Source organism: Macaca mulatta, chromosome 16 (genome assembly GCF_049350105.2).
Source record: "Macaca mulatta isolate MMU2019108-1 chromosome 16, T2T-MMU8v2.0, whole genome shotgun sequence".
NCBI lineage: Eukaryota > Metazoa > Chordata > Mammalia > Primates > Cercopithecidae > Macaca > Macaca mulatta.
The window spans coordinates 71431440-71451404 of NC_133421.1; the positions used below are offsets into that span (position 1 = coordinate 71431440).

At 39.7% G+C, this 19965-nt stretch overlaps 1 protein-coding gene across 12 annotated transcripts in view; it reads right to left on the reverse strand.

Moving 5' to 3' along the window:
• The window catches only part of CDC27 (cell division cycle 27), a 65135-nt gene that overhangs the window by 25242 nt on the left and 19928 nt on the right, over positions 1–19965 (reverse strand). For 6 of the 12 annotated variants that reach the window (XM_077972294.1, XM_015119361.3, XM_015119359.3 and 3 more), the window contains 6 exons: positions 19401–19526; positions 12753–12850; positions 11753–11907; positions 11437–11648; positions 8886–9000; positions 6037–6149 (listed from right to left, as the gene is read on the reverse strand). In XM_077972294.1, the coding sequence (XP_077828420.1) occupies positions 6037–6149; positions 8886–9000; positions 11437–11648; positions 11753–11907; positions 12753–12850; positions 19401–19526 (819 nt within the window). Of the gene's footprint in view, positions 1–6036; positions 6168–8885; positions 9001–11436; positions 11649–11752; positions 11908–12752; positions 12851–19400; positions 19527–19965 lie in introns of all 12 variants that reach the window. The other 6 variants (XM_015119357.3, XM_077972292.1, XM_015119358.3 and 3 more) reach the window with 2 other exon arrangements.

Below are 19965 nucleotides of genomic sequence, written 5' to 3' on the forward strand. Positions count from 1 at the left end.
CTAATACAAATTTTGAACACCAAAACTTGGCTAAAATTCTTGGTTTGTAAACATACTGATGTACTGGGAGGGCAAGTCCACAAAGAAGACATGAAAGCTCTGTATCAAGACCCTCCCATATCTAATCCTACGGATCTCCTAATTGTGTCATCTATAATAAAACTGTAATCCTAAGTATAGCACTTCCCTGGACTCTGTGAGGTGCTCTAGCAAATTACTGAATGTAAGAGGGTAGTAGGAATTCTTAAATTTGTAACCAGTTGGTCAGAAATGTGGGCGGCCTGGGGAACCCAGAACCTGCAACTCGGCAGTTCAGACAGTTCTTGTTGGGGTCAGTGATCTTAACCTGTGGTGTCTGTGCTAAGTCTGGGTAGTTAGCATCAGAATTATATTATAGTACTATAGTGAAGAAACTACCCAAAGCTGGGGGAAGTATTACTGAAAAGAAGTAGACAGAATAATTACTGGATCTCACTCCAAGCTGAGAATAGCTCATACTTTCAAAAGGCAGAGTGAAGAAACTCATACTAAACAGGTTTTTGAGGAGAGTACTCAAAGGGCATTTCCTCAATGGTTGGACAAGGTTAGTCCAGACTAAGGCTACTTTTGTCTGAACAAAGTTTAAAAGGTAAGACCTGAAGGGATCAAGCTGTTTCCAAGCAACTTTACTGCATCTCAGAGTAAAACTTTAAAATACCTAAAGGAATGCAAAAATATCCAGTAATCAACAATGTAAAACTTATAGCCAGGCACGGTGGCTCACACCTGTAATCCCAACAACTCGGGTGGCTGAGGTGGGAGGAATGCTTGAGGCCAGGAGTTTGAGAACAGCCTGAGCAACACAGCAAAATCCCACCTCTGCAAAACTAAAAAAAAATTAGCCACATGTGGCATGTGCCTATAGTACCAGCTACTCGGAAAGCAGAAGTGGGAGGACCTCTTGGGCCCAGGGGTTTGAGGCTGCACTAAGCTATGATCACACCACTGTACACTAGCCTGGGCGTCAGAGTAAAAGACCCCGTCTCAAAGAAAAAAAGTAAAATTTATAATAACTGACATCCAATTAAAAAATACTAGGCATACAAAGTAGCAGGAAAATAAAATCTACAATGAAGAGGAAAAGTAATGTAAGAAACACTTAGAAATAACAAAGTAACAGAATTAGTAGACAAAAACATTAAAAAAATACAAATATATCCTATACGTTCAAAAACATAGAGGAGGCTGGATGAGGTGGCTCATGCCTGTCAGCCCAGCACTTTGGGAGGCCAAGCCAGGACTGTTTCAGGCCAGGAGGTCAAGATCAGCCTGGACAGCATAGCAAGACCTTGTCTCATAGAGAGCTTATCCTTGTCTCTACAAAAAAGTAAAAATAAAAATAATTAGCCACATGTGGTGGCATGTGTCTGTAGTCCCAGCTACTCAGGAGGCTAACGCAAGAGAATCACTTGAGCCAAGGAGTTTGAGGCTACAGTGAGCTATAGTAGTGTCACTGCACTCCAGCCTGGGTGACAGTGAGACCCTGTCTCAAAAAAAAAAAAAAAAAAGGCTGGGCGCGGTGGCTCACACCTGTAATCCCAGCACTTTGGGAGGCTAAGTTGGGTGTATCACGATGTCAGGAGTTTGAGATCAGCCTGACCAACATGGTGAAACCTCGTCTCTACTAAAAATACAAAAATTAGCAGGGCATGGTGGCACATGCCTGTAATCCCAGCTACTCAGGAGGCTGAGGCAGGAGAATCGCTTGAATCCGGGAGGCAGAGGGTGCAGTGAGCCAGACTATGTATGCCATTGCACTCCAGCCTGGGCAACAGAGCAAGACTTCTTCTCAAAGAAAAAAGAAAACCAAATCAATCTAGAGATGAAAGAAGAATGTCTGAAACAAAAACAAAAACAAAAAACCCAACAACATTGGATGTGGTTAACAACAGGTCTGACACTGCTGAAGAAAGATTAATTTGAAGACACAGCAATAAACACTATCCAAAATGAAACACGGAGAGGAGAAAGACTGGAAACAAAAATGAAGAGAGTATTAGTGAGCTGTGGGACAACTTCAAGCAATCTAATATACAAGTACTTGGAGTCCCAGAGGGAGAGATAAGACATGGACATAATATTTGAAGAAATAATGCCCCCAATTTAGCCAACTGTTATGAAAACTATAAACCCACAGATCTAAGAAGCTCAATGAATCCAAAGGCCGAGAAACAAGAAAACTACACTAGAGCACATCATAATCAAATTGCTTAAAATCAGCGATTAAAAACAAAACCTTGAGGCCAGGCGCGGTGGCTCAAGCCTGTTATTCCAGCACTTTGGGAGGCCGAGACGGGTGGATCACGAGGTCAGGAGATCGAGACCATCCTGGCTAACACGGTGAAACCCCGTCTCTACTAAAAAAAAAAATACAAAAAGCTAGCCGGGCGAGGTGGCGGGCACCTGTGGTCCTAGCTACTCGGGAGGCTGAGGCAGGAGAATGGCGTGAACCCGGGAGGCGGAGCTTGCAGTGAGCTGAGATCTGGCCACTGCACTCTAGCCTGGGCGATAGAGCAAGACTTCGTCTCAAAAAAACAAACAAACAAAAAAAAAAACACCTTGAAACAGAGAAAAGACATATTACTACATATAGAGGAACAAAAATGAGATTGACAGCAGATTTCTTGTCAGAAACAATATAAGCCAAAAAACCAGTAAAGTAACATCCCTAAAAAAATCGTCAATTAGAAATTCTTGGCCAGGTGTGGCAGCTGACGCCTGTAATTTCAGCACTTTGGGAGGCCGAGATGGGTGGATCACCTGAGGTCAGGAATTCAAGACTAGCCTGGCCAACATGGTGAAACCTGATCTCTACTAAAAATACAAAAATTAGCTGAGCATGATAGTGCATGCCTGTAATCCCAGCTATTCGGGAGGCCATGGCAGGAGAATCACTTGAACTCGGTGAGCAGAGGTTGCAGTGAGCCAAGATTGCGCCACAGAACTCCAGCCGAGGCAACAAGCAAGACTCTGTTTCAAAAAAAAAAAGTAACTCTTACCTGGTAAAAATATTGTTCAAAAACAAAGATGAAATCAGAACTTTTTTTCTTATCCACAAAAGCTGAAGAAATTCATTACCGGCTGACTCGTACTATAAGAAATGGTAAAAAGGCCAGGTGCAATGGCTCATGACTGTAAATTCCAGCACTTGGGGAGGCCAACGCAGGAGGATCACGAGGTCAAGAGATCGGGACCATCCTGGCCAACATGGTGAAACCTTGTCTCTACTAAAAATACAAAAATTAGCTGGGCATGATGGCGTGCACCTGTAGTCCCAGCTACTTGGGAGGCTGAGGCAGGAGAATCGCTTTAATCCGGGAGGCAGAAGTTGCAGTGAGCTGAGACTGTGCCACTGCACTCCAGCCTGGTGACAGAGTGAGACTCCATCTTAAAAAAAAAAAAAAAAAAAAAAAAAAAAGAAATGTTAAAAAGAAGTCCTTCAACATGAAGGAAAATGGTTTCAGATCGAAATCTGGATCTATAGAAGTAAAGGGCACCAGAAATATTAGTTATGTTTGTAAATATAAAATAGACTTCTTTTTCTCATTTAAAAAAATTTCAGCCGGGCATGGTGGCTCACACCTGTAATCTCAGTACTTTGGGAGGCCGAGGCGGGTCAGGAGTTCGAGGCCAGCCTGGCCAATATGGTGAAACCTTGTCTCTACTAAAAATACAAAATTAGCTGGGCATGGTGGCACATGCCTGTAATCCCAGCTACATGGGAGGCTGAGGCAGTAGAGTTGCTTGAACCGGGGGGGTGGAGGTTGCAGTGAGCCAAGATTGCACCATTGTGCTACAGGCTGGGTGACAGAGCGAAACTCCGTCTAAAAAACAAAAACAAAACAAAAAAAACTCTATAAAAGATAACTGACTGTTTAAGGCAGAAACCACAACCACAATAAGGCACTGGGGGTTTATAACATACACAGAAATTAAATATATTACAACTATCCCTCTCATAAAGACTAAGAGAGGAGCATGAAAGAATACTATTTTAAGATTCTATACTATACATGAAATGGTCTATTACCTGAAGGCAAACCTTGATAAGTTAAAATGTATACTACAAACTCCAAACAACCTCTAAAATGGCAAAATAAAGAGCAATTGCTAATAAGGGCAATATTGAATTGTACCTCCCCAAAAGATATGTTGAAGCCCTAAGCCCCAGTACATGTCAATGTGATTTTATTTGGAAATCTGGTTTTTGCAGATGTCATTAAGCTGTGGATATCTGGGTTGACCCTAATCCAATATAACTGTTGTCTTTACAAGAAGAGGGAAATTTACATAGAGAAACACACATGTGAGATGACCATGTGAAGACAGAGGTAGATACTGAGTTATACTGTCACATACTAAAGAACACCTGGGGTTATCAGAAGCTGGACGAGGCAAGGAAAATCCTTGTCTAGAGATTTTGGAAGGGGTACAACTCTGCCAACACCTTGACTTTAGACTTATGGCTTTACAACTGTAAGATAATAAGTATCTGTTGTTTTAAGACACTAAGTTGTGGTACTTTATTATGGCAGCCCTAGAAAACTAATATAGGCAATTAAGGAGATAAAATGGAATCAACAATACAAAGAATACAAAATTATTAAGAATGGATGTTGGTCAGGCGTGGTGGCTCATGTCTGTAATCCCAGCACTTTGGGAGGCTGAGGCGGGGGGATCACCTGAGTTGGGAGTTTGAGACCAGCCTGACCAACATGGAGAAACCCTGTCTTTACTAAAAATACAAAATTAGCTGGGTGTGGTGACGCATGCTTGTAATCCCAGCTACTCAGGAGGCTGAGGCAGGAGAATCGCTTGAACCCGGGAGGCGGAGGTTGTGGTGGGCCAAGATCACACCATTGCACTCCAGCCTGGGCAACAAGAGTGAAACTCCATCTCCGAAAATAAATAAATAAATAAATAAATAAATAAATAGCTGATGTTTATTAGTGTTAGTCTATTTGTTTGACTCTACGTGAAATGTACAAATCAGAAATTATTTTTACATATAATGTTGTTTTGCAGGAGGCTTCAAGTTCCTTCTCACGACAGAGTCTCAGGCAATCACTGCAAGCCGGCACTCAAGGGAATTAGACTTACCACTCTGGGAGCATTACAGGAACACAGGGGTCTTTTAGATAGTCAAGGAGGCATATGCAAACCTGTGTCTGTTTTAAAATTTAGGTACATGTTCACAATTTTAGAAAGGAGAAAGAAAATTGTATCTTTCTTTTAAAATGTTAGCTATAATCTACTGAGTCCTTGAATAAGGAAAAGAAAATCCTATCTCACACCATTTCTGTGTGGAAACGGATTTATTATTTAAAGGTTTATTTGTCTGTTATTTTTATAATCTGTTTATAGACATGCGTAATGTGGGAACGGGAGTATGAAACCTATCTGTATCTAAACTATAGAGAGGGTCATATGCATAAGAAAATTACAGGCCGGGCGCGGTGGCTCAAGCCTGTAATCCCAGCACTTTGGGAGGCCGAGACGGGTGGATCACGAGGTCAGGAGATCGAGACCATCCTGGCTAACACAGTGAAACCCCGTCTCTACTAAAAAAATACAAAAAACTAGCCGGGAGAGGTGGCGGGCGCCTGTAGTCCCAGCTACTCGGGAGGCTGAGGCAGGAGAATGGCGGGAACCCGGGAGGCGGAGCTTACAGTGAGCTGAGATCCAGCCACTGCACTCCAGCCTGGGCAACAGAGCGAGACTCCGTCTCAAAAAAAAAAAAAAAAAAGAAAATTACAAATCCATGAGGCAATCAGAGTAGACTAAAACGCTGCTTTAGTTAAGCATTGTCTTCTGTGCATTACAAAACTCAACTCAAAATTACACTAGTGTTGTAAGTGAGAGGTTTCAAATTTTACATATTCAAAATTTACAGTAGTTATTCTAGAATCCATGAGAGTCACTATCTGCCTAAATTGAAAAAATATAAAGAATCAAGTTTTATGGCAAGAAAAGTTGAATAATTACAGTGATAAATACCTTGTTTGTGGACCAGAACTTTGTGTTTGTGCAAGAATTGGAGTTACCTCTCGGCTATTTCCACTCTGTGAGAAGACAGACTTTGTTCCAGTTTGGCCGATTCTGGCAACAGACTGTAAAACACAAAAAGTCTAAGGTTTGTGAATTATGGGCTGCACTGTAAATGATAAGACACCACAACGCTCCCATCTACATTTTCTCAATACACGCAGCCATAATATACTGTCACCTTAAAGATAAACTATTTATATCATTATTGTTGATTATTGTTACATTAGTATGAACATTAGTCTATTTCCTTATTTTAACCTCAGAGTATTTTTACCTCTATAATATCTTTTTATCTTTTGCTTTTAGTTTCAAAGGCTAAAAATCCCCAGAAGCTATTTTTTTCATCTCATTGTGACCATCCTCCATTTATTACATACCTTCTCTATTTGGGGTTAAGTACTAAAAAATTTTAAGAGAGCTAAATTCTCAAGATTTATGATTTATCTCATTATACACAGAAAAAATAATGATACAATAATCTTTTATACTCCTTTGGCACTTGGTAGCAGTTCTAGAGGAGTTCAGGAGTAGATTTTAAAAAACAACCATCCGATTACTTTCCAAAATCTAAGGATATTGTTCTTTAGACTTAATATTGCTTAGTTTTTCTAATCTTTCATTAATTGGTCTCTGTTCCCTTGGATAAAAAAAATCTTTGCTTGGCTCTTCAGTCTTCTCTAATTTATTCCCTTATTTCTATTCATTTCCACCGTCTAGCTTCTTTAAATGATCTATGACTATTATATCAGTGCACTGCTTCTCTCCTTTGGCTACCAGAGAATTTTCTTCAAAACTTACTGTTACCCTGATCTCCTGTACACAATCCTCAAACTGCATATTATAAATAATCACTAATAATCACTGTCTCATCAGATATGAAAACCTTATTTTAGCCTTTCCCGCATTCAACATCACTGATCATGCCCTACTTTTTGAAACTTGGCATTACTTCCAAAACATTACATTATTTGTCCTGCCACTTCATTTGCTGGCCCTTTATCCTTCTACTATTTTTAAATTAGGTTTACGCTGTTCTCTTTAGCTACTCTCTCTTTCCCTAGGAGAGCCTGGTCATTTTAATAGCTTCAATTATTATTTCTATCAGCAGCTCACATTTTTTCCTTTATGACTAACTTTCTACTGAATATTTTCATCTAATGTACCACCACTTCAAAATAAAATTTCATAAGCCTTTCTCCACCTTTTCCAAATTGGAATCACTACATTCATCCAAGGGACAAAACTTAAGTCAATTCTTGTCCTTCCTTATTTATCAAAGAACTATGTACACTGCACTCACTACCTGGTTTGATATTTGCAGTTGACACCGTATGCAGACCTACATGCGTGACTTTTCTGGGAATGTCTTATAATACGGTAAGAGGAGAACAGAGGCAGAAGAGGATGAGACAGCAATCTTATTTGGGCACTAAAATCATGTGCCTACCTACTGCCTTAACTTGCTTTGGTTATTATGGTTATTATGGCTCTTCTAGTCTTGGCCTACTTCACCTGGCATGCTAACTACCATTTTTCTTTGCCTTCTTCATAACTGTATGTTTAAAACAATACATACACAAACTATTTTGCAGTCCCTTTTAAGTATTCTTGGAGTTCCTATTATCACTCACTAAGGAGTTATTATAGAAAAATCTTTTGCAGATTCTAAGGATGTTCAGGAGTAAAATAGTAAAAAACAACTATAAGAAGAAACATGTTTCTATTAAGGTAAAGAGGCTATAATTGTTATTCACATATTAGTATGACTTGTAGCTTCCATTTCTTGAATATCTGTGAAGCATGGCAATAGGTATTTTATATAGAGAGCCTAATTTAAATCTCACAGAAGTTACCTTATGCCACAGATACGCTTTTAAAAAATGGTACTTCGGCCTCTATTTCCATATACCTATATAAGGGAACATTATAAAACAAGAGCCTCAGCTGGGCAGTGACTCATGTTTATAATCCCAGCACTCTGAAAGGTCAAGGCAGAAGGACTGCTTGAGCTCAGGAGTTTGAGACTATCCCTGGCAACACAGTGAGATTCTGTCTCTCCAAAAATAAAAGTTAAAAAAATTAGCTGGGTGTGGTGGTGCACACCTATAGTCCTAGGTACTTGGGAGGCTAAGGTGGAAGGATCATTTGAGCCTGGGAGGTTGAGGTTACAGTGAGTCATGGTCGCACCACTGCACTCCAGCCTGGGCAGCAGAGTGAGACCCTGTCTCAAAAAAAAAAAAAAAAAAAAAAAAAAAGGCCTCATGATGTTTGCTGCAATATTTACTATAAGTATACTACCAAATATTTTTCATTTTCATTTTAAAACTATACATCCATGATCTACCACAAAAATCTTACTATCAAATATCTGGCTTTACCTGAGCAATTTGTTTTCATATAATTATTAGTGTTATTAAAAAAACATATACAGTGGTGGGGACAAATAAAAACTATGGCAGACACAATTTCTGTTATTTATATTCAAGTAATATAAACAATCTTAATTTTGTTTTTTTAAAAAGGAAATTAAAAAGTAAAAATATGAATATGTTTATTTAACTATATGCTGAAATAAACTAAAATTGTGAGATACAGTCTTACTTGGCCAAAAGAGTAAGAAGTCTGCCTCCTACTATAACCAAGAGGCTACAACAATGACATTCTTTTATATTTAGATCAACAAATCTAAGGCAAAAGCAATTATATAAAGTTAGATTTTCCCTGAAATTACCTTTAAAATATTAAAATAAACAAGTTGCTTTAATCAATACCCAAACTGCATTTTACATGGAAAATACCTTTTTTGAAGGGGCTCCGGTGGATGGCACGTCAATTACAGAAGGTGTATTAGTGTAGTTTTGTAAATAGGATCCATCTCCAGGACTTGGGGTTTCTAATGGCAAAATCCCAAAACTGAGAAGAGGTTGAAATCAAGGTGTCAAAAAGTCATCAAGGCATATATAAAGCAGCAGTATACTTAAATTAGAAGGTCTAAAAGGAAGAGAATGGCAAATCAGTCTTAGGGACAGTGAGGATCTGAGGGGCAGATTAAAAATAAGCTGTGAATATAGACTATTCCACCCACCATAACTAAAACTAAAAAAAGCTATCAAACAAGGAACTACAGTGAGCAACAATTACTGATCTCAGGAGATTTATTAGAAATAAAGAAGAGTAGCTTTATAAATCTAAGATCCAAATGATCAGATTACTTCAAATTCTTGGAATTTATGGGATTTAGACACAACTAGAGAAAATGTCTCTAGAGACCATTAGATAACTATAACTCTCCAGAGTGGTAATCTCATGGTCACACTATTTTAGTAGTTCCCTGGCCTCAGGACCCGATTCATAGAATTTCTTCTAGTGTATATATATATATATATATTTTTTTTTTTTTTTTTTTGAGACAGAGTCTTGCTCTGTTGCCCAGGCTGGAGTGCAGTGGCATGATCTCAGCTCACTGTAACCTCCATCTGCTGGGTTCAAACGATTCTTGTGCCTCAGCCTCCCAACTACCTGGGATTACACGTATCTGTCACCATACCTGGCTAATTTTTGTAATTTTAGTAGAGATAGGGTTTTACCATGTGGGCCAGACTGGTCTTGAGCTCCTGGTCTCAAGTGATCTGCTCACCTCAGCCTCCCAAAGTGCTGGGATTACAGGCATGAGCCACCAAGCCCAACCCGTTCTAGCACATCATTTTTCATTTTGATACTTTTGGATATGTATCCTCTGGGCTGAGTTCCTGTATTTATACATACATATACTACTATTAATTTTGATAAAATATTTTTTTTTTTTTTTTGAGGCGGAGTCTCCCTGTGTCTCCCAGGCTGGAGTGCAGTGGCGTGATCTCGGCTCACTGCAAGCTCCGCCTCCCGGGTTCACGCCATTCTCCCGCCTCAGCCTCCCAAGTAGCTGAGACTACAGGCGCCCGCCACCACGCCCGGCTAGTTTTTTGTATTTTTAGTAGAGACGGGGTTTCACCATGTTAGCCAGGATAGTCTCGATCTCCTGACCTCGTGATCCACCCGCCTCGGCCTCCCAAAGTGCTGGGATTACAGGCTTGAGCCACCGCGCCCGGCCGATAAAATATTTTATATTAATAGGTGTGACAGCTAGGTTCAGTGGCTCATTGTAATCCTAGCACTTTGGGAGGCCATGGCAGGAGGATCACTAGAGGTCAGGAGTTCCAGATCAGCTTGAGCAACACAGCAAGACCCCATCTCTACAAAAAAACTTAAAAAATTAGCCAGGTGTGTTGGCATGTGCCTGCAGTCCTAGCTACTCAGGAGTCTGAGGCGGGAGGATCGCTTGAGCCCAGGAATTTGAGGCTGCAGTGAGCTATGATTGTGCCATTGCACTCTAACCTGGGTGACAGAGTGAGATGCTGTCTCAAACAAAAAACGGTAGGTGTCAAATTTCCATCATGTTTTGGAAAAGAACATTTTAATAGCAACCAATGGTGCTCTGATTGTAACATTTCATGAGGCTCACTGCTATCCAATAATGCACAGCCATAGATAGTATTTCTTAATGTGTTTACTACCTAATTTAAGAGTTTTACATTTTTCTCCAATTTTTTTTTTGAGACGGAGCCTTGTCCTGTCTCCTAGGCTGGAGTGCAGTGGCGCCATCTCAGCTCACTGCAACCTCTGCCTCCTGGGTTCAAGTGATTCTCTTGCCTCAGCCTCCCGAGTAGCTGGATCTATAGAAGCATGCCACCATGCCCAACTAATTTTTTGTATTTTTAGTAGAGATGGGGTTTCGCCATGTTGGCCAGGATGGTCTTGATCTCCTGACCTCGTGATCCGCCCACCTCGGTCTCCCAAAGTGCTGGGATTACAGGTGTGAGCCACCGCGCCCGGCCAATCCAATACTTAGTATCAATTTTTTTTGAGTCAGAGTCTTGCTCTGTTACCCAGGCTGGAGTGTAGTGGCTCCATCTCGGCTCACTGCAACCTCCGCCTCCTGGGTTCAAGCAATTCTCCTGTCTCAGCCTCCCGAGTAGCTGGGATTACAGGCGCCCACCACCACGCCCAGCTAATTTTTATATTTTTAGTAGAGACAGGGTTTCACCATGTTGGCCAGGCTGGTCTCGAACTCCTGACCTCAGGTGATCTGCCTGCCTTGGCCTCCCAAAGTGCTGGGATTACAGGCGTGAGCCACCGCGCCTGTCAACATCATCATGTGCTGTTTTTTACTTCATTTTCTGAAAACAGAATGCCCCTGTTCCCATACTGATTTAGAAGTTGCCATTGTAATAATCTGCATTACAAACAATATGAGTTATTATAAGATCATTTAGTACTATAGCACATTTGAAAGTATCTTGTTTGACTTACCTTGGGGTTAATGGGCTAAGAGCTGCTGGTCCTCCTAATAAACTTCGACCAGTTTTTGGTTTATTTTGAACCTGTTTAGATAATATGGAAGTTCCTGTTCCCAGTGGGACAGTATCAGGTGAAATTACAGCTGAATCAATATAAGACACTGAGGAATCTGTATTCAAGGAGTACTTTGAATTGGAAGATTCTAAATTCAATCTGTTTAATTCCTGAAACAGAAAATTTCTACCAAGTCATTCACAATATATTATTTAGTTCAGATCATTCTTTGTAGTTTCATAATATTTTGAACACTAGAATATAAGACACTTACAATTGTGTCCTGGGGTGTTTCCGTAAGAACTGTCTCAGGCTGTCTGTGAGATAAACTATGATTAGGTACTTGTGTTGTGCAAGAGTTGGGCAGACAGTTGCTAAAGTTCTGTAAAGATGTGAATTTAAATGTTTGGTCAGGATCTGGCTTTTCACCTGTGAAGACAAAAAAAAAAAAAAAGTTTGTCTCCGAGGAAGTGAGGATTACATTTTTTTCAAGTATGCATAAGTTAGTGGAAACAGGAAATAGGCCTTATCCAAAATTTTAAATTCTCCTGTCCACTTCTGCTAATCAAATTTACCCCCTAAAAGCCCATCTATCAATGTATCATAAAAGTGTACCAGTAAGACAAAGCTGTAAATTTAGAAAATAAACTACAAGAACACTAATTTTAAATATAACAAATCACAGAAAAATGCAGATTTCTGTGTTTGCTTTAAAGCTGAAAATAACTAGGTCTCATTTTTCTCAAAGTAGGAGATGAGGTTGAAGAGTTAAAACCCATCATACTTTACATCATACTTTACAGTAAAGGTTGAAGCCCTTCTATATATACATAGATGCAACAATGCTGAAAAATGGTCCTTTATGTATCCTAGGCCAAATGTACTGAGATATTCTCTCCCTATACTGTTCAGAAACTGTAAGTTTCTGTTCCAGGCATTCTATTAATTGCATTAGAAATTCTATTAATTTTCTTATTCAGAAAGCAATTTTAGCTAGTGTTAAACACACAATATAACTCATTCTAGAGGACACTAGATACTTGAAAGTAGATGGGCTAAACAGAAGAATCTACTGGATTTAATCTTTGTGTAATTTTCAGTTATATGATTCTTGAAACATACCTATGATTCTAACTTATTTTTTATTTTCAATTTTAACTTGGAAAAATATTTTTCTTGGGGGTAGATGATCTGTATTGCTCTCCAAAAATTAAGTAGCAGGAAAAAAGAAGAGGAGATGGGAACCCACCCACCTCTCAACCCCACCCACCTACCTATTTCACATAATGATTCAAAAGGAGACCAGAGGAAAGGATTTAAACTAAGGCTCTTTTGGTAACATTCTGATCCTTTGGCAAGCCGATCTGTCTTGCTGTGGAGAGAAACAAGTAGATTAAATAAGCTACAAACCTCAAAACTTTTATCATAAACTTTTAGTACAAAAAATTAGGTAAAAGTTACAGAAGTTCGGAGAGCACTCTTCGTGATGCTTCTCTAAATTACCAATTTCTCCTATCTGCTAATCTCCAAATCAAGTGAAAGTAAACAGAACACAAATCAAAAGAAATGCTTACAAAATAAACTATCATTGCCTTCTTGAATATTACTACTACTTTAAACTTCCTGTCAGATACTAGAGTTACTGAGGGAGATGTGAAAAACACCGAAATTCTTCAGTATTCTTTTTTTTTTTTTAAACTGTATTACTTTTTATCGACACATAAATAATTGTACACATTTATGGGTACAATGTGATGTTTTGATACATGTATACATTATGTAATTATTCAAATTAGGGTAATTTAAAAAAAATTATACTTTAAGTTCTAGGGTACATGTGCACAACGTGCAAGTTTGTTACCTATGTATACATGGGCCATGTTGCTGTACTGCACCCATTAACTCGTCATCAACATTAGGTATATTTCCTAATGCTATCCCTCCCCCTACCCCCTCCCCACAATAGGACCCGGTATGTGATGCTCCCCTTCCTGTGTCCAAGTGATCTCATTGTTCAGTTCCCACCTATGAGTGAGAACATGTGGTATTTGGTTTTCTGTTCTTGCAATAGTTTGCTCAGAATGATGGTTTCCAGCTGCATCCATGTCCCTACAAAGGACACAAACTCATCCTTTTTTATGGCTGCATAGTATTCCATGGTGTGTATGTGCCACATTTTCTTAATCCAGTCTGTCACTGATGGACATTTTGGTTGATTCCAAGTCTTTGCTATTGTGAATAGTGCCACAATAAACATACGTGTGCATGTGTCTTTATAGCAGCATGACTTATAATCCTTTGGGTATATCCCCAGTAATGGGATGGCTGGGTCAAATGGTATTTCTCGTTCTAGATCCTGGAGGAATCGCCACACGGTTTTCCACAATGGTTGAACTAGTTTACAGTCCCACCAACAGTGTAAAAGTGTTCCTATTTCTCCACATCCTCTCCAGCACCTGTTGTTTTCCTGATTTTTTGATTGCCGTTCTAACTGGTGCGAGATGGTATCTCATTGTGGTTTTGATTTGCATTTCTCTGATGGCGAGTGATGATGAGCACTTTTTCATGTGTCTGTTGGCTGTATGAATGTCTTCTTTTGAGAAGTGTCTGTTCATATCCTTTGCCCACTTTTTGATGGGGTTGTTTGTTTTTTTCTTGTAAATTGGATTGAGTTCTTTATAGGTTCTGGATATTAGCCCTTTGTCAGATGAGTAGATGCAAAAATTTTCTCCCATTATGTAGGTTGCCTGTTCACTCTGCTGGTAGTTTCTTTTGCTGTGCAGAAGCTCTTTAGTTTAATTAGATCCCATTTGTCAATTTTGGCTTTTGTTGCTGTTGCTTTTGGTGTTTTAGACATGAAGTCCTTGCCCATGCCTATGTCCTGAATGGTATTACCTAGGTTTTCTTCTAGGGTTTTTATGGTTTTAGGTCTAACATTTAAGTCTCTAATCCATCTTGAATTAATTTTCGTATAAGGAGTAAAGAAAGGATCCAGTTTCAGCTTTCTACTTACGGCTAGCCAATTTTCCCAGCACCATTTATTAAACAGGGAATCCTTTCCCCATTTCTTGTTTTTGTCAGGTTTGTCAAAGATCAGATGGCTGTAGATGTGTGGTATTATTTCTGAGGACTCTGTTCTGTTCCATTGGTCTATATCTCTGTTTTAGTAGCAGTACCATGCTGTTTTGGTTACTGTAGCCTTGTAGGATAGTTTGAAGTCAGGTAGCATGATGCCTCCAGCTTTGTTCTTTTGGCTTAGGATTGTCGTGTTGGCAATGCGGGGTCTTTTTTGGTTCCATATGAACTTTAAAGCAGTCTTTTCCAATTCTGTGAAGAAAGTCATTGGTAGCTTAATGGGGATGGCATTGAATCTATAAATTACCTTGGGCAGTATGGCCATTTTCACAATATTGATTCTTCCTATCCATGAGCATGGTATGTTCTTCCATTTGTTTGTGTCCTCTTTTATTTCACTGAGCAGTAGTTTGTAGTTCTCCTTGAAGAGGTCCTTTACATCCCTTGTAAGTTGGATTCCTAGGTATTTTATTCTCTTTGAAGCTACTGTGAATGGGAGTTCATTCATGATTTGGCTCTCTGTTTGTCTGTTACTGGTGTATAAGAATGCTTGTGATTTTTGTACATTGATTTTGTATCCTGAGACTTTGCTGAAGTTGCTTATCAGCTTGAGGAGATTTTGAGCTGAGACGATAGGGTTTTCTAAATATACAATCATGTCATCTGCAAAAAGGGACAATTTGACTTCTTCTTTTCCTAACTGAACACCTTTATTTCTTTCTCTTGCTTGAATGCCCTAGCCAGAACTTCCAAACTATGTTAAACAGGAGTGATGAGAGAGGGTATCCCTGTCTCGTGCCAGTTTTCAAAGGGAATGCTTCCACTTTTTGCCCATTCAGTATGATATTGGCTGTGGGTTTGTCATAAATAGCTCTTATTATTTTGAGATACGTTCCATCAATACCGAATTTATTGAGAGTTTTTAGCATGAAGGGCTGTTGAATTTTGTCAAAGGCCTTTTCTGCATCTATTGAGATAATAGTGTGGTTTTTGTCTTTGGTTCTGTTGATATGCTGGATTATGTTTATTGATTTGCATACGTTGAACCAGCCTTGCATCCCAGGGATGAAGCCCACTTGATCATGGTGGATAAGCTTTTTGATGTGCTGCTGGATTCAGTTTGCCAGTATTTTATTGCATCAATGTTCATCAGGGATATCGGTTTTATTTGCATCGATGTTCATCAGGGATATCGGTCTAAAATTCTCTTTTTTAGTTGTATCTCTGTCAGGTTTTGGTATCAGGATGTTGGCCTCGTAAAATGAGTTAGGGAGGATTCCCTCTTTTTCTATTGATTGGAATAGTTTCAGAAGGAATGGTACCAACTCCTTGTACCTTTGGTAGAATTCGGCTATGAATCCATCCGGTCCTCGACTTTTTTTGGTTGCTAGGCTATTAATTATTGCCTCAATTTCAGAGCCTGCTATTGGTCTATTCAGGGATTCAACTTCTTCCTGGTTTAGCCTTGGGAGAGTGTAAGTGTCCAGGAAATTATCCATTTCTTCTAGGTTTTCTAGTTTATTTGCGTAGAGGTTAATCATTCTTAATTTTTTTTTTTGGTGGGGGACAAGGTCTGGCTCTATCATACAGGCTGAAGTGCAGTGGCATGATCTTGGTTCACTGCCACCTTTACTTCCTAGGCTAAAGCCATCCTCCTACCTCAGCCTCCTGAGCAGCTGGAACTATAGGTGCGCACCACCATATCTGGCTAATTTTTGCATATTTTGTAGAGACCAGGTTTCGCCATGATGCCCAGGCGGGTCTTGAACTCATGGGCTCAGGTGATTTACCTGTCTTGAACTTCCAAAATGCTGGGATTACAGGTGGGAGCCACCGCACCTGGCCTTTTTGTATTTTTGTAGTGATGGGGTTTTGCCATGTTGCCCAGGCAGGTCTCCAACTCATGAGCTCAAGTGATCTGCCCACCACAGCCTCCCAAAATGCTGGAATTACAGGCGTGACCCACCACACTTGTCCTTAATTTTTAATATAACACTCCCAGTGGTAATTCTGAAAGTGATTTAAATGCTTTAAATATAGCATAAATGATCAGGTTTTTTGTTTTGTTTTGTTTTGAGGCTTAATTCACTTTATTTTTCTTGTATAAAAGTCCTATGTTGTAGCCACAGCCGGAGCCTGGGTCCTCTGCATAGACACTCTGGTGTGGGTCTTGATGAGGTGGTTTAATTTCCAAATGTTTTGAGATTTTCTTATCCATGTGTGACTTTTTATCATCTAATGCAACTCTTTTAAACAGAGTAATATTTATAATACTTCATTTTAGTTAATTTTCTAAAAATAAAAATATGATGCTCTTTAGGATTATTTCTCCAACATTCCTTATTAAAATTTTGACAACTTCTTTCATAAATTGTCTACCCTCCTGTTTTTGTACATCACTCCTCTCAAATAATTTGTAGTCTTCAAACATCTATTTTCCTCTGAAGTCACTGTATAGATATGAGATGTCAAACTTTTTCTATCAAGTCTTTCCTAGTTACCATAACCCCCTTCTTAATCAGGCAGGACTAATTATTCTCTCATTTGAACAATATACTGCTCAAATTTTATGACAGAACTTTTAATGTGATAATAAAAACTAACTCTGAGTGTGGAAAAAGCAACATTTTGTTTTTTCCTGTTCTCTCTCAACAATAACAATCATCAACACAGAACACTTCTGTGACCAAATGTCTGGGGTTTTTTTCCCCCCAAACACACCAAGCACCAAACACCAGCTGAATGTCCGCTAATTCAATTCTGACACCATCTACCTGTAGACAGCCTCAGGTCCCACAGGTTAAGGCCTCAGTCTTCAAGACTGCCCTGCCTCACCTTCAGAAACCAGTCACGAGTCTGGGCCTAAGGAACTTCTGATCAACTAGCTATAAATTGGGATTCCCACAACGCTCTACTCAGGTTTGATGAACTTGCTAGAGCAGTTGACTTATAAAAGATATTACAAAGGATAGAGATGAAGAGTGCGTAGGGTGAGGCATGGGGAAAGGGGGGTGTGGACCTTCCATGGCCTCTCCAGGCAAGCCACCTGCCAGGAACCTCCATGTGTTCAGCTTTCTGGAAGCTTTCTGAATCCTGTCCTTTTGAGTTTTTATGGAGGCTTCATTACATAGGCATTACTGATTAAACCATTAGCTGTTGGTGATAATCTTATTATCAATTTACTGGTGAAATTTAATCTTCAGCTCCTCTCACCTCCTGGGAGGTTAGGGGGTGGGGATGAAAAGTCCCAACCCTCTAATCCTGCCTTGATCTTTTGCTGCCAGCCCCTATCCTGAAGCTACCCAGGGAATGCCAGCTACCAGTCAATTTGTTTGCATACAAAAAGATATCACTTTGGAGTTTCTAAGTGTATAAGAGGAAATGAGGTCAAAGACCAAATATATACATTTCACTATATCACACTTACAAACTTTTGTTTACTGTTTCTCTTCTCCTACTCTACTATAAACCTTTGAGAGTGGGGACTGTGAGTTATTTATCTTTATATTCCCAGTGCCAAGTGTGTTTAGCTATAATGGGAATGAATCTCAAAGTTTCTTGACTAAATGACAAGAAGAATCATAGTTGCATGAACTAAATTCATTATTCTCAGTCCTGAAGGTAAATGAATATATTGATATTATGTCTTTGGTTACTCCTGTTTGAAAGAGTGGTATTAATGGCTAAACATACCACTGTTACACCTGAAAATGGGCCCCCAAACTTAGTCAAATAATGTATTCCGTTCAGAAACACATTTTCAAGGTTTTGAAAAACAACCACTATTCAAACTAGCCTCAATTTATCTTAAAACAGATGCTATCCTAGTTCTTTAGACAAGCAGTCCCCAGTCCCCACAGGGAAGAAGTGACAACAGAAAACATTTACACATGGGAAGCATTCCCATGGGCAGATGGGCAGAGTTACTTGTTGTTCTTCTTTTTTTTTTTTGAAACAGGGTCTTGCTCTGTTACCCAGGCTGGAGTGCAGTGGCACAATCACAGCTCACCGCAACTTCAACCTCCTGGGCTCAAGAGATCCTCCACCTCAGTCTCCTGAGTAGCTGGGAATACAGGCATGTGCCAACACACCCAGCTAATTTTTTATTTTTTTGTAGAGATGGGGTCTTGGTACCCTGCCCAGGCTAGTCTTGAACTCCTGGCCTCAAGTGATCCTCCTATCTCCACCTCCCAAAGTGTTGAGATTACAGGCATGAGACAATGCACCTGGCTATCTTTTCTTCTATTTCCTCAGTAGATCATACAAAAACACTCTTTTCACCCAAGGTAAAAAAACTAACACGGGGCTGGGCACAGTGGCTCACACCTGTAATCCCAGCACTTTGGGAGGCTGAGGCAGGTGGATCACCTCAGGTCAGGAGTTCAAAACCAGCCTGGCCAATATGGTAAAACCCTGTCTACCAAAACTACAAAAATTAGCTGGGCGTGGTGTCGGGCACCTGTAACCCCAGCTACTTGGGAGGCTGAGGCAGGAGAATCACTTGAACCCGGGAGGTGGAGGTTGCAGTGAACTGAGATTGTGCCATTGCACCCCAGCCTGGATGATAAGAGTAAAACTCCATCTCAAACAAACAAACAAACAAACAAAAAAACCTAACATGTATGATCAATTGTTAGGCAGGGCTGCTATAGCTATTATCAGTAAGGCTAAGTGGAGAATCTAAAATTAGATTAACATCTCTGCTATTTTAATAAGGTCGTAAAATCAGATTATATACTACTCAGCCAAGTAATATTTGATAAACACCGATCAACATAGGTTTTTTAAACTATAAAACATTCTTGTACGGAAATGCTTTTCTGACAGTTTGAATCTTTCTTACTTACCAATATACATGTCCCAACAACGAAAGAGTAAAGCAAGCTGAATCACCAAACTCAGTAACAATATCGTCATGGCTTTTCTGCTTATTAAACACTCCACCAGATAAGATTTGTTCCCCTTCTGCAAGCCTTTAAAATACAAATTTAAAGATTTTTAAAAACTAATATAAAAAGCAGTTCATATAAACATATTCTTCATTACCAAAGTGCATTTAATTATGGAGACACAAATTTTCTTTCTCTCTCTCTCTCTTTTCCTTCCTTCCTTCATCTCTCCCTCTCTCTCTCTCTCCTTTTCTTTCTTTCTTTAAAGAGATGGGTTCTCGCTTTGTTACCCAGGCTAGAGTGCAGTAGTACAATCATAGTTCGCTATGGCCTCAAATTCCTGGACTTGGGTGATCCTCCTGCATCAGTGAGTAGCTGGGACTACAGGTGCACACCACTACACCCAGCTAATTTTTAAATTTTTTGTAGAGACAGGGTCTCACTATGTTGACCAGGCTGGTTTCAAACTCCTGGGCTCATGCAATCCTCTCATCTCATGGGATCACAAGCATGAGACACTGCA